We start from the raw sequence: 15,239 nt of genomic DNA on the forward strand, positions 1-15,239 counted from the left end.
GAAAGAGGAACACTTTGATACATTCTAATTCAATTGAGCAAAGCTAAGATAAGTGTAGGTGAGGAGGTATGAGCAATTTATTTAGGCAAAGTGACTTTATGTTTTTGAATAACATAACCCGGTAGTAAATATACCTATAAACTTTAACCATAAATACAGAAACTTTACTCCCTTTTAAAAATTACTCAACAAATCTCCTAAAGACTCATCTAGTATTTGAAATTCACGTCTTTCAAACCCTTAGTCCTTTTTGTTTCCATGCATTATAAAATGAATACACCATTTCCCTGAGCAAAATCTTAAAAAACTATAATAAGCCAACTAATATATTACACAGCACAGGGATTCCAAAATCAAAAACACTGCAAGTTCCAACAATAACCTGCCTTGTGACTCAGTAATGCCAGAGTGTTTTATGAACTGGGATACTAAAGTTCAATCTGAAAGGTATTTCATTGTAATACTGAGAATCCATGAAGGCAACCAATCACTCAAAGTTCTGTTTTGAAATGTTTGGGGACCGCGGCTGTGCCGTGCCACACTCCTGCACAGCAGCACTGTTGTGCTACCAACTGCCTCCAGCTACACACTCAGCAAGGACCAGAACACACAGCACGAGCTTTGCCCTAACAGCTTCTCACCGGCATTGTTTAGTTAATTCTCCGAGCTTGAAAGGAAAACCTCAAGAGTCCTCAGACCACCTGGGAGCAAAAGCTGGACACGTAATAAACAAGCACCCAAAACAGCTGTAGAAATAGATACACTGAGCTTCTTACTAAAGCCTTGCACAGCACATTCTCATCACAATAAGCCATCCTATTCAGTGGTAGATCTTAATCTATCTGGGCTATTGTCTCAGAAGCAATTCCATACCTTCAAGCTGGAGACAAGGCTATAATTGCTTACCTGACTCACAGGCAAATGTCTTTGACGTTTCATCATGAAAGATAATTGCCACTGCATGCTTCTTTGTCTCTCGAGGCAGCCTGGTTATGTTTTTGATGTTGTGCAGTTCAGTTACCTTGAAAGAAAAATATTTTTAACTTAGTGTACAGTACATGCTATATATCAGTGCTTACACAAAATGATCAGTTATTACTGTCTTAAGCCACTTTCCAATGGCTATTTTACTTGGTAGCCAGGTATGATGTACTGGATAAAAGGAACTGCTGTAAATAGGCCTTTAGTCATGTGGTGGTCAGGTGTGGGCGAAGGGACGTGTTCCACAGTCCTGTCATTGGGTCTCAGTCTTTAGCGAGCCTGTGCCTCTGGACTGTGAGTTTAACAAGTGTTTCTCAGTCCTCCCTAACCATAGGTGGGAGAGGATGGCTAGAGTGGGCAGAAACTGGGTATTTACCTTGTCTTTAACAAGGGTACCAGTTTTGACTTGATCAATGTTCAGTGCTTTCACTTTATCACACATTTTAACTGAAAATGAAGGGAAATGATTTAATTCCATTTATGATTCACAATGCCATCCTAGAAGCACTATCAATCACTAACTAGTGTTCTAAGTGAAAAAAGATAAACAGATATACTTATATATTTAAAAAATTTTGCTCCTCCATTTGTGAAGATGATACCTCTGATGCTGATTAGGATATACTAGTATAAAAATAGTTTAAATGACCAATTCATAGCTAAAAATTGTACTGACGACACATAATATCTGTAAAATAAAACTATGTGGCTACTTGTTAAAGAGCTTTATGTTTTTTGTCATATTTCCTTTTAAAACCTGTAGTGATCTAGACTTCTAGCCTCATAAAATAACATGCTTATCACTCAGTGTTGCTGTGTAGGCTGTCCATAGGGGCCCTTTTGTTCTCTGTCACAATGAATTTACAGTCTACTGTCTACATTCTACATTGCAGGAAAATTCACTTTAATATATCTTTTCTTCATATTTGCTTTCTTCTCTCTCCTTGTCATTATTTCATTTAAGATTAACATGCAAACTTAAAATGGGTAAGATAAGTGATTTTAAGTTAAATAAACTAAAAATGATTTGCTTCATATATATGCATATATATAAACACCTATATGTATTCATTTCTGAATTATACATATACTATATCTATCTATCTATCTATCTATCTATCTATCTACCTACCTACCTACCTACCTACCTATTTGGAAATACTCATTTTCTCTTCCAGTAAAGAATAATTAGACACTAATATCTTACAATGTTTGAGGTCTAATACTCTGGGAAGACAGATGAGAATATTTTTTTGGAACAATGATTTGTATATTATATTTAAAGTACATTAAAGCATGTTCTCAATGATAAATTCTTGAATTTTTAAATGATTTGATAACTGACTCAATATTTAAGCCAAATTTTTTTCTAACATAGTAAGTTAAAGATCTTTTAAAAAGAGATATAATTTTCAAGTATTATTAATTTTAAATAAACAAATGATCTTATCAAAATTAAATAGAGACTAAAAGCAATGAAGATTATGTGTTTCTTAAGAACTGATGCAATTTATGTCAGGTGAGCATAAAGTGATATGCTGCTATGTACATTAGAATATCTAGTTGTACCAAACAATATCATAAAAACATTTACTATTCTGCTCAAAGGTCTTTCCAAATATGTTTATTTACAAATATAAAAGAATATTGGAACAGATATTGTGGATTACATCTTTTTTTGTCACCTCATAGCAAAAAATCAACAGAACAAATTAATAAATACCCTAGCAATATGCAGCAAGCACTAGAGATCTAACTTTAGTGACTTAGGCAATCTGACAGATGATGCAGTTCAAACAAAGTGCTTGCTCTTCTGTAAAATTTACATTTAGAAATGCAGAGAACCTCTTCAAGCAGATATTGTTACACTGGTTTCCACAACAGTGCAAGGCTTTTGTTGATCAACAGTGTGATGCCACCCACTTCAGTGTGTGCACTAACACACTGAAGAGATGCCAGAAAGCAAAATACCTGCTTCAATTTTTTTCTGCAACCAATATTTCTATTTATACCTGCTTCAATTTTTTTTCTGCAACCAATTTGTGGATTGGTCACCTGTACCAACCAATGTTACAAGAAACCTGGATTTTAAAGCATAAGTTAAAAAAGTATATAGACAGCTTACAACCTTACTCTCCTGCCCTATTTTGTTCATGTGGCTTATATCTATTAATGATCACAATAAGAAATATTAGTACTTGTATTCAAAATTTATTTATTAATGTGTTTAAAACTAATAAACCATTTTATGATAACACAAATACTATTTTAAAATTTTAAAAAATTTCTTAAATAGGCAAAGAGTGTTAACGTTTTTACATTTTTGCAAAACTCAATGTCTGGCTTAAGAGAAGACAGCTTGATACTCATTTCTGCTTCTGAATTCAGATACATGGTTTTGATTAAGTATATACAGAAAATAAGTCCTCACACAGACATGAAGTTGCAAAAGGGAAGAACAGTTTAAGAGCATTTTCAGCCAACTGTAGATATTCTTCAATTCTATCTCCAAAGTTGACATATTTCTTTTAAAGGTTATTACCATGGGGGGTCTGACATGGTGTAATACACATTTTACACTGTTGCATTAAAATCCATAGGTCTCTTTTCACCTTTGACTGATTATGGGTAAAACACTGGTTCACTGAGTTATGAAGATCTTATAAATGTCAACATATTTCATTATCAATATAAAAAATTCATCAATATCACCCTTGGTTTCCACAAAAAAATGTCTGTAAGTTTAGAGAAGTTGTTAAGCTCAAGAATGCAGACACAGTAGATGCCCAAATTTTAATTTTCATCTGAAAACTTAAAATTTAGCTTTGTTAATAAATACTGTCAATTGTTTTCTTTGAAGACAGGCTCACTTAGTTCATTTTTGAGAAAATGTCTGAGAAATACCCAAGTCTGAATAACCATATTTTTTCTGTCAGTCACACTTCCATTAAAATAGGTGTTCTGTGAAAAGAATTTTTGCCAGGTTGCTTGTAATTTCAAGAATCACACAAGTGCTCCCCCTGGAGATAATCATTTCATGTCAGTATGTAGCAGATGTGTTTTATGGGTTCTTACCATTTTTTCACATACAGTATTAAAAAGATGTACTTAAAGGTCTAGATTTAATAGTTATTTTTATTGTTTCATCAATATGATTCCTAAGTAAAATGAAAATACAATTGAAATATGTTTTGTTTGTTCATTTGCTTATTTGGGTGAATATATGATGGTAAAGAATACAATGACTTTAGTCCCATTTATTTTTACTGCTTTGCTTAAGACTTTGGTGTCATATCCAAAAAAATAATTGTCAAAACCAATGTCAAGGAGATTTTCCCCTATGTGTTTTCCTAGGAATTTTATTGTTTCGGGTCTTACATTTAAGTCTTTAATCCATTTTGAGTTGATTTTTGTGTACGGTGTAAGAGAAGGTTCCAATTTCATTCTTTTGCATATGCATATCCAGGTTTCCCAGCAACAATTATTGATGACACTATCCCTTTCCCATTGTCTCTCCTTGGCACTCTTGTTGAAAATTAGTTGATGAAATATATATATATTATTTCTGGGCTCTCTATTCTGTTCCACTGGTATCTTTGTCTACTTCTATGCCATTGTCATACTGTTTTGATTACTAAAGCTTTGTAATATAATTTTAAATGAGGAAGTGTGATGCCTAAAGCTTTCTCAAGATTGCTTTGGCTGTTCAGGGACTTCTGTGGTTTGATACAAATTTTAGAATTGTTTTTTCTAATTCTGTGAAAAATGCCTTTGGAATTTTGATAGTGATGGAATGAATATTGTATAATGCTTTGGGAAGTATCGATATTTTAACAATATTAATTCTTCCAGTCTATGAACACAGGATATTTCTATTTACACCTGCTTCAATTTATTTTCATCAGTGACTAATAGTTTTCAGTGTACAGCTCTTTTACCTCCTTAGTTAAATTTATTCTTAAGTATTTCATTTTTTTGATACTATTGTAAATGGGATTGTCTTCTTGATTTCCTTTTTGGAGATATCATCACTGGTATAAAAAAATGCAACTGATTTTTGTATGTTGACTTTTTATCCTACAGCTTTACTGAATTCATTTATTAGTTCTAACATTTTTTATGGAGTCTTTAGGTTTTCCACATATAGGATCATGTCATCTGCAAAAAGCAATAATTTTACTTCTTCCTTTCTGATTTTGATGCCTTTTATTTCTCTTTCTTATCTTATTGCTCTTTCTATTACTTCCAGTACTATTTTGAATAGAAGTGGTGAGAGTTGGCATCCTTGTCTTTACCAGATCTTAGAGTAAAAGCTTTCAGTTTTCCTCCATTGATTATGATGTTAGTTGTGGGCCTTTCATAAATGGGCTTTATTTTGTTGAGGAAATTTCCTTCTGTACCTATTTCGTTAAGAGGGTTTTTTTGAAAATTATGAATGGATTTTTGACTTTGTCAAATACTTTTTCTGCAGCCATTGAGATGATCATGTGTTTTTTACCTTTCATTTTTTAATGTCTAGTATTGCATTGATTGATGTGCATATGTTAAACCAACTTTGCATCCCAGGGATAAATCCCACTTTGTTGTTATGTATAATCTTTTTGATGTGCTGTTGAATTCAGTTTGCTAGTATTTTATTGTGGATTTTTGCATCTATGTTCATCAGAGATATTGACCTTTCTTTTCTTGTGGTTTCTTTGTCTTTGCTTGCCTTTGGTATCAAGGTGATGCTGGCCTCATAAAAGGCCAGCGTTTGGAAGTAACTCATCTACTTCCGTTTTTTAAAAAGTTTCTGCACAGCAAAGGAAGCAATCAATGAAATGAAAAGGCAACCTACAGACTGGGAGAAAATATTCATAAACCATATATTTGATAAAAGATTAATATCCCAGGGCTTCCCTGGTGGCGCGGTAGTTGAGAATCTGCCTGCCAATGCAGGGGACATGGGTTCAAGCCCTGGTCTGGGAAGATCCCACATGCCGCGGAGCAACTAAGCCCGTGAGCCACAACTACTGAGCCTGTGCGTCTGGAGCCTGTGCTCCGCAACAAGAGAGGCTGAGATAATGAGAGGCCCGTACAAAGCGATGAAGAGTGGCCCCTGCTGGCCAGAACTAGAGAAAGCCCTCACACAGAAATGAAGACCCAACACAGCAAAAATAAATTAATTAATTAATAAACTCCTACCCCCAACATCTTAAAAAAAAAAGATTAATATCCCAAACATATAGGGAATACATGTACAATACTTAATAGCTAAAAACAAAACAAAACCAAATAACCTAACTAAAACACAGGCAAAGGACCTAATAGATGTTTTTCCAAAGAAGACACACAAATGGCCAACCAACATGAAAAAGGTGTCCAACATCACTAATCATTAGGGAAATGCAAATCAAAACCATAAGGAGATATCACCTCATACCTGTTAGGAGGGCTGTTATCAAAAAGTTAAAAGATAAGTGTTGGAGAGGATGTAGAGCAAAGGGAGCCATTGGTACACTGGTAGTGGAAATCTAAACTGGTACAGCCACTATGGAAAACAGTATGGATGTTCCTCAAAAATTAAAAATAGAACTACCACATGATCCATCAATCCCTCTTCTGGGCATATACCCAAAGGAAATGACATCAGTACATCAAAGAGATATCTGCGATCCCATGTTCATTGCTGCATTATCCACAATAGCCAAGATATGGAAACAATGTAAGTGTCTGTCAATGAATAAACTGTGATATACATATAACATATAAAATATGAATATTATTCAGCGCTAAAAGAAAGAGATCTGGCCATTTGTGACATCACACATGAACTTGGAGGACACTATGCTAAGTGAAATAAGCCAGACAGAGAAAGTAAAACACTGTATGGTCTCACTTGTGGAATCTAAAAAAGTTGAATACATGGAAGCAGAGCAGAATAGTAGTTAATGGTGTGGAAAGTGCAGAAATATTGGTGAAAGGATACCTAGTTGCAGGTATGTAGGGTGTTAAGTCTAGAGATCTAACGTACAACATGATGACTACAGTTAATAATATTATATTGTATTATGCATTGTATTGTGACCAGATTTCAGGTGCTCTCACCACACACACACACACACACACACACACACACACACACACACAAGGTTAACTATGTGAGGAGATGGATATGTGAATTAGCTTGACTCTAGTCATCACTTTACTATGTATATGTATACCAAAGCAGCATGTTGTACACCTTAAATATATACAAATTTTATCTTTTAAAAAAGAATACAATAACTACTACTATTGTTTGGAGCCATTGCCTTGATTTGTGCTGCAGTTTTACCTATTATTGCCTTTGCACCAAAACAAAGTGAAAATGACAAGTAATATATTAGTACTATGATGGAAAGTGTGTTGTCTTCATGGGCCACTCTGAGATCCACTGCTCCAAATATAGCTTTGTCCCAGGCCCACAACACCTGCTCTGTCATAAAACTCTGTCAAAGTCTACTTCATGAGCTCTCTTACTCCTTCCCTTCCACAACTTCACTACTCATCCAGACTCTCACTCTTTCTCATCTTAAATATTTCCATTATTTTTCCGTCAGCTGTCATACTCTTCATCTTCCATTATCCTGTTCACACTGATCGTAGACTAATATTGTTAATCCAAACATTTGATGCTGCCCCTCATGGCCTTAAAACCATTTAATAACACCTCAAAATTAAGTTCTCACTCCTTAGCAAGGACTTGACAACTTTAATGATTCAGTTCCTACTTGTACATCTAATCTCATCTTTCTCTACACCAACTTTGAACACAAGTTAGGTTCCAGCCATATACAAAATCTTTCAATTTTCCTGAATAGAAACATGCTATTGAAAGGTTATGTAGTCTTTCACAGAATAATCTTCTTGGGGTTCCCGGTTCCTTCATCTTCCTGTCAAGCTCACAATCATTCATCAAGACCAATGGCAAGCCTCCCTTAGTCTCTCCTGAATGACTCATGCATGGTTAATAACTTATCCCTGTTGGTGATGGAGGGGTGGGATGTTTCTCAAGACCTTGACAGCTTGATCTGAATTTGGATGGCTCCTTGACTCATTAGGAAACCTGGTTGTGTTCTTACACTGGACTCAGTAAGTAAATTATTGAGTTTTCCTTTACTAATTCATGTCATTTATTTATTAATTCTTTACATAACTAGACTTCAACATAGGATTTTTTTTTTTTGCATTTTGACTATATGCTTTTCACAGTGAAGACCAGTAAGCATCTGTTAAGTGATTATTTCTTTCATATTTGATGAGAGAAGAAAAGACTAAAGATAAAGAAGAGGATAACATACAGCTGCGTTGGGCTACATGTTCTGAAAGGGAGGGCATACTTCTATGTATAAATTATGAAATAAGTCAGAAAGAGAAAAACAAATACTGTATATTAAGGCATATATGTGTAATCTAGAAAAATGGTATAGATAATCTTATTTGCAAAGCAGAAATAGAGACACAGACATAGAGAACAAACATATGGCTACCAAGGGGGAAGGGGTGGTGGTGGGATGAATTGAGAGAATGGGACTGACATATATACACTACTATGTATAAAATAGATAACTAACGAGAACCTACTGTATAGCACAGGGAACTCTACTCAATGCTCTGTGGTAACCTAAATGGGAAGGAAATCCAAAAAAATAGTGTATATATGTATACGTATAGCTGATTCTCCTTGCTGTACAGCAGGAGCTAACACAACATTGTATAGCAGCTATACTCCAATAACAATTAATATAAAAAAGAACAAACATCAGAGAAGCTGCTTCACTTGTACATCAAAATGGTTAACTAGATTTTACTTGCTCTACCATGACTTAGTTTGGTAGAACTTTCAGGAAGAATCTGATATGGGTTGAAGGACATAGTGATATTTTTTCCAATTAAGCCCAAGTTTTTCAGAGGGATTTTATTTGCATACTAGCAACAGTTAGAATAAACAAATTAAGGTTCATTGCACAATTTAAAAATCATCATACTTTTTATGTTATATACCTTTCCCCTTAGCCATAACTGTGCAAATTAAACTAAATATTAGCATTCAATGCAGATCTTACTCACAAGTATAAAATTAATTTTCACTATTTAGTACACAGATAAAAAGTTGAAAAAAGCACACTTACTGAAATTATTTTTTGTTTTAAAGTGTCTTATTAATTTACTGTCATGACCATTGAGATCAGATACTGCCTATTTAGGCACTCAGTTTCTTTCTTTAAACCTAATCTTATTTTGAAAAGTAAAAGACATTAACTTTCAGATTTGTTCAAGTACATTTAAATGAATTTGAAAATAAGTTGCACTCCTCTTTCTTATGAATGTTACTAATAATTCTTCTCAATCCTGACATTTTACTAATCTTCTATGGTTCTAATTAAGTCAGAGTTTTGATTTTTGAGAACAGACATTTTTAGGAGCTAGTTTAATAAAATTCACTTTATTAGGATAGAGAATATTGATTTTCCAGTAAGAAAAAAAGGTGCAAGTTTCACTGAAGTTTTAAATTATTACAATTAATACATATCAATCTCTTTTGAAAGCTTGAGCCCTAAGTTTTCATAATGTTAATTTAAATATTGGTGTTATCCTCTATATTGTATACTTCAATATTCTGGTCATAATATTTGCACAGAAATTTTATAATTGCTTCCTTTCAATGTAATTTATATCAATTTTCCAACAGCTGTTTCCTTACATTTGTCTCCTGTCACTGAATAATATGAATGTGTACCATTGAAAAACTCAATATAATTCATTTTTTAAGCTCCTTGTGACAGATATCATGTACTCTGATACAGACCTCCCATGCTTACTATTTGACAATCCCAACATGCTCATAATCAATAATTACAAGTTCAGTCTTTTAAATCTTTGAAAGACTTAAGGTCTCTCAAATATTAAACTACATTATGAAATGCATCTTCTAGAAAAAAACAATTATGGATAAAATTACATTAGAATTAAAATGAACTATAGTAGTCACCATTGGCTGTCTACTCAGCTTCCAGTTCCAGTTCCTTCATTCATAACAGAGTCTGATGTTTTTCAGTTATGCACCCCTACATCATGCAGCCCAAGTGCCCTGGTAGGCATCTCTCACCCCTAGTATCATGGTAGAACTTGTTACTCCTAGGGTCACAGCCTCCTTGCTTGTGATTTTAGTCTAAGAGCGAGAACATGACCTAAATATAACCAATGACTTGTGAACAGAAGTCTTCTGACAAATGTTTTCTTATCTGGAGGGAACCTCCAGATAAAACTAGCCCCCTTCTCCAGTGGATGTTGTCCTGTCTGGATGTCATAATTCAGAGATGCTACAGTTATTATTCTACTAGATTGAAGGTGAAGGCAACTCTAAGGATGGCAGAGCAGAGATAGGAAAGAAAAAAAACGAACCCAGGTCCTTAATTTTCATTCTTAAGCGGAACCAAGAATGAACCAAACCCTGAAGCCATTTTCTTTTTCTGGACATTGTGCTGTAATACGTGAAAATGCTCTTCTTTAAGTTGTTTGAATTGGGGTTTCTGTTATTTTCAGCCAAAAACATTCTGACTTATAAAACAGAGAGCTAAGCTTCCCTCATTTCACAATGGGAAACTGCTGTCCCTGTCTGGGTGGCCGTCCTACAGTTACGGTGATGACCAGGATCGGGCCCATGCCTCCTGCTTCTCACACTAGTGATCTTTGCACCAACTTATGCAATAGCTATTGCTCTGAAATTCATGCTATTTAATAATGGCAAATAATGGCTAATTGAGAAGTTCTTATAGGAAGGAGAATTCAACTACCAAAGAGACCCAAATGGTAGGGATGATGAAAGGAATCCCAGAAAAACTCATTACCTTATTACTCCAAAATATTTTGAGGTTGTCTATTATAAAAAACAAAAAAGATAATCTATTTTCAGGGCTAAGAAATGCAGAACGTTAGTACAAAGGAAAAATAAGCACTAAAATAGGAAATGTATATACGTCTTTCTCTCCTCTTCTCTCCCTCCCTCTCTCTCTGTCTCTCTCTCAACATGTGTAAATTTAGTGTCTAATAATATGTTTCACTAACTTAAGAACAAAAAGGCATGAAACAGCTCAGTCAGCCCTAGCATCATTCTCACTCTGAGAGGCACAGCTTTGCTACACAGATACTAACAGAGACCCTACAACTTCTAGGACTTTACTTACTAGATGCACAATTTTAAATCTTTTAATTACAGTAATGGTTGAATAGCAGCCCACTAAAAGACATGCCCAAGTCCTAAACCCCAGAACCTGTGAATGGGACCTTATTTTGGAAAAGGGTCTTTGTAGCTGTAATTAAGCGAAGGACCTTGAAAGGAGATCACCCTGGATTCAGTGTGGGCCCCACAGCCAATGACCAGCGTCCTTAGAAGAGCAGAGGGAGCTTTGAGGCAGGACACAGAGGACACGGTCACGTGAGTGTGAGGGCAGAGGCGGAAGCAATGCTGCCGCAAGTGAAGGGGTTCCTGGAGCTACCAGAGGCTGGAAAAGGCAAGGAAGAATGCTCCCCTAGAGGTTCTGAAGGGATGCATACCAGCCGACACCTTGATTCCTGACCTCTAGCCCCCAGAACTGGGAGAGAATAAACTTCTGCGATTTTAAGCCAAATTTGTGATAGTTTGTTAGGCCAGCCTGGGAAACTAATACGATTATACAGTACTATTTGAAAATGAACAGCCCAATTTGTGTTTTAAAGTCAGTAGTCTTGAATGAAGGTAAAATGACAGAAAGAAAATGATGAAAAATTTGTATATAGCCCCGTTTCTCTAGTAAGATATTAGTTTCTTAAAAAGCAAAGAATATATCTGTATTTATTTTGAGTCACCTAAAGTATGGTTAACATCAGAAAGTGTCTAAACATAGGTCTCAAAATTGATAGAGGGCATGAGAAAAATCACATGGTTACCTCAGCAGATTAAAAAAATAATATAATTGATAAAGTTCAACACCTTTTATGAGAAAAAAAACCCCTCAATATATCAAGTATAGAAAGGAATTTTCTTTAAAGTTTATTTCTTTAAAGTTTATTTTACTTCATGCACAAGTACTAGACACAGTCCCTTTATTACTGGAAACTTGGCAAGGATACTCTCTGTTCAGTGCCTCAGTGTAACATAGGTCCTAGACAAGAAGTTAAGAAAAAGGCTAAGAAAGGAGAAGATAGAACAATCAGTATTTGTAGATAATATGATCACTGACATGTAAATGCTAGCAGCATTAATAGAAAAATAAATTATTAAAACAACAAAAGTATTCAACAATACTGTCAAATACGGTCAACACAAAAAATCAGCAGGACTTCTCTACACTAGCAAATATTAACTAGAAAAAATAATACCTTCACAATAACAAGAAAAACTGTAACATACCTAGGGATTTCGTTGGAGAAAATTTTAAACCTTAAAAGAGGAGCTAAGTAAAAAGCATATTCCATGTTCTTAGATAAACTGCTAAGGTAACTCTAGAAAGTAAGAACTGAGTGTGTTTGGGGAACAATGTTCCTAACAAATGCCACAACATCGTGTGATCAGTGGTTATTTAAGACAAGTGGCATGTTAGTGGTACAAGAACAAACAAGCAGACAGTACAGAGTAATCAGAGAAAAACATATATGTGTGAGTATAAGATCTATGCCACCACAATAATTGAGAGGATAACTCATTTAACAAATGGATTAGTGATAACTGAGTCCCTAAGTATTAAAAAAAATAGATTTCTGTTTAATGCAGGACTCCACAAAGTGAATGGACAGAGGTAAGAAATGATTTACAACATCTAAAATTGAAGACTAGTGTTTAGAATAGACAAGAAAACCTTATAAAACAGCCAGAAAAATAAACGGACCCCAGTATGATATGGACTAATGATATGATCAAAGAATTCATGGAAGAATAAACTCAGAAAGCAATTGTGCATAGGAAGAATTTCTCAAATTCATTGGTAATAGAAAACTGTATGTTAAAACGCAAATGAATATCACTTTACACCCATCAGATTTGGAAAATTAATGACTAATGGAAAGTATCAATAAGAATGTGAGCATACGGAACCCTCAGGTGCCCTGCGGACGTGTAGAGTGGAGCTGCTTTCTGAAAAGTCATCTGGTTGTACATACTTAAGTACTCACATATCCTTCACGCAACGATCTTATTGTTTTTATATATGCCAGAAAATTTCTCACATTGGGGCATAAAGACACAGAACAAAAATCTTAATTACTTCATTGTTTGAGGTACTGAGAAGTTGCTGGCAATCCAGTTTCTATCACTAGGAAAATGGAAAAGTAAAATATAATGGATGCAAACTATGGGGTATCATGTAACAGAAGCAACTGGCAAAATGGAGACACAGAAATGCAAATAGGTCTAAAAGTCATAATGCAGCATGAATTAAAAATAAACTTAGTAAGTTGTAATACAATATTACTTAAGTGAATTAACAAAGCAGGACATGCTCAATAAATCAACAGTATACATTTATAAGATTCACATAAAGTTTCCCATCAAAATCATTATAATGATTATGGAAGCGGAGAGATGAATGGGATTAAGAAATGGGAATAAAATAGATTAATCAAATATTATAGAGATGAATGATGATAGCATCCATTAACTTAGCAATAATGATTAAATCAACCTTTGCATCTGCCTTCTATCACACCAGAAAAAGAAAGAGGAAAGAAGGAAGGAAGAGAGGGAGGGGGGGACGGAGGAAGGAAGGAAGGGAAGGAGGGAGGGAGGGAGGAAAATCCACTTCCTAAAGAAAAGTCAACTGAATGATGTGTGAAATTCTAGCAGGTCAACTGCTACTAACAATTATATGGCTATTACAACTTTTCAGTGCTCTGAATTAGTCTTCAGCTCAGCTCTCTATGGCTTAGTATGTAGTGACTCCTAACATAGTAACTAATGGGCACAATTATGTTTTGCTAGTAAAGGACACAGAGTGGAAAGAGTATTCGTATGATCATTAATGTATATCAATTCCAAAGAGTATATATATAAGAAAGCTATAAGAGACTCTGGTTACTTCCCTATGCTTATGAGACCAACTCTAGGTGAGATCCATGACTTAACTGCGAATCATGTTTAGCTTGTTTACCTATATATACTTTCAGCATCTAGACAGGATATCCAGGATTATTTATACCTTTTTATTTAGATTTAAAAATGCATAGCTTTAAGTAATAGAAAACTCAAATATCAGTGATTGAAATCTGTGGTAGGCAAACTATGGCCTGTGGACCAAATTTAAATAAATTTTGTAAATAAAGTTTTATTGGAACACAGCCATTTGTTTACGTATTGTCTGCGGCTGTTTACGTATTGTCTACAAGGGCAGAGTTGAAGAGTTGCAACAGAGACCTTAGGATCTGCAAAGCCTAAAATTTTTACTATCTGGCCCTTTACAGATAAAAGTTTGCTGGCCACTGATTTAAGCAAGATTTTTTTTTCCTCACATAATAACTTAGAGGTAGGCAGTTATTGGTGTTAGTTTAGCAGTTTGATCATATTAGGCCCAAATACAGACATTCCCCACTTTTCAAAAGTTCTCTTTAGACCACTTCCCTTTTATTAAAGACCTACCTCAGCACCTGTTTTCGCCAGCATTTCTCTCAAGCTCATCTCCTCAGGGCACAAAATGTCTGCTGCATTTCCAGCTATCATGTTTTCAATGTAGAAAAAGGGAATAAGGGACATTACTGGTCATATCAGAAAATATAAATTCCTTTCTAACCTTTTAGTAGGCTTAACATTTTTATCTCATTGGCCAGAAATGTATCTCCATAATTGCAGGAAGTGTAAAAAGTGATCATCTAGCTCTTTCAGTCTCTATATTGAAGATGGGAATGGAAGAAGTGAGTTACAAATGGGTGGGTGTTGAGTTAGCAATTAATTCAATTAAACCCCATGCCTGAACTGTCAGAGTTGCATCATGTTTTGCTTCAAATACAATACCTATCTTGTGTATACCTCCTACAGGCTATGAGGGAAAGGGGATACTCTCACTTTTGCCAGACCAAAAACATCCCTTCCCAAATGCAGATAAACAAAAATTTAAATAGTATGCACTAGAGTTACATCACAACACAGAGATACTCCAGGTCACCTGACCTAGTCACGGGAGCTTTTTCTCCAGCTGGTCGTAGGAGAGAAAGAGATTCGAAGCTTGAGAATGTCTTGGTGTTCCACCGCTGTCTCAGAGAGGGAAAGA

At 34.9% G+C, this 15,239-nt stretch overlaps 1 protein-coding gene across 1 annotated transcript in view; it reads right to left on the bottom strand.

The window, feature by feature from the left end:
• The window catches only part of DOK6 (docking protein 6), a 416,940-nt gene that overhangs the window by 248,939 nt on the left and 152,762 nt on the right, over window positions 1-15,239 (bottom strand). Inside the window, exon 3 of the mRNA XM_007460866.1 lies at window positions 907-1,021. Within this exon, the coding sequence (XP_007460928.1) occupies window positions 907-1,021 (115 nt within the window). The remainder of the gene's footprint in view (window positions 1-906; window positions 1,022-15,239) is intronic.

This window comes from Lipotes vexillifer, unplaced genomic scaffold (assembly GCF_000442215.2).
Source record: "Lipotes vexillifer unplaced genomic scaffold, Lipotes_vexillifer_v1.1 scaffold564, whole genome shotgun sequence".
Lineage (NCBI taxonomy): Eukaryota > Metazoa > Chordata > Mammalia > Artiodactyla > Lipotidae > Lipotes > Lipotes vexillifer.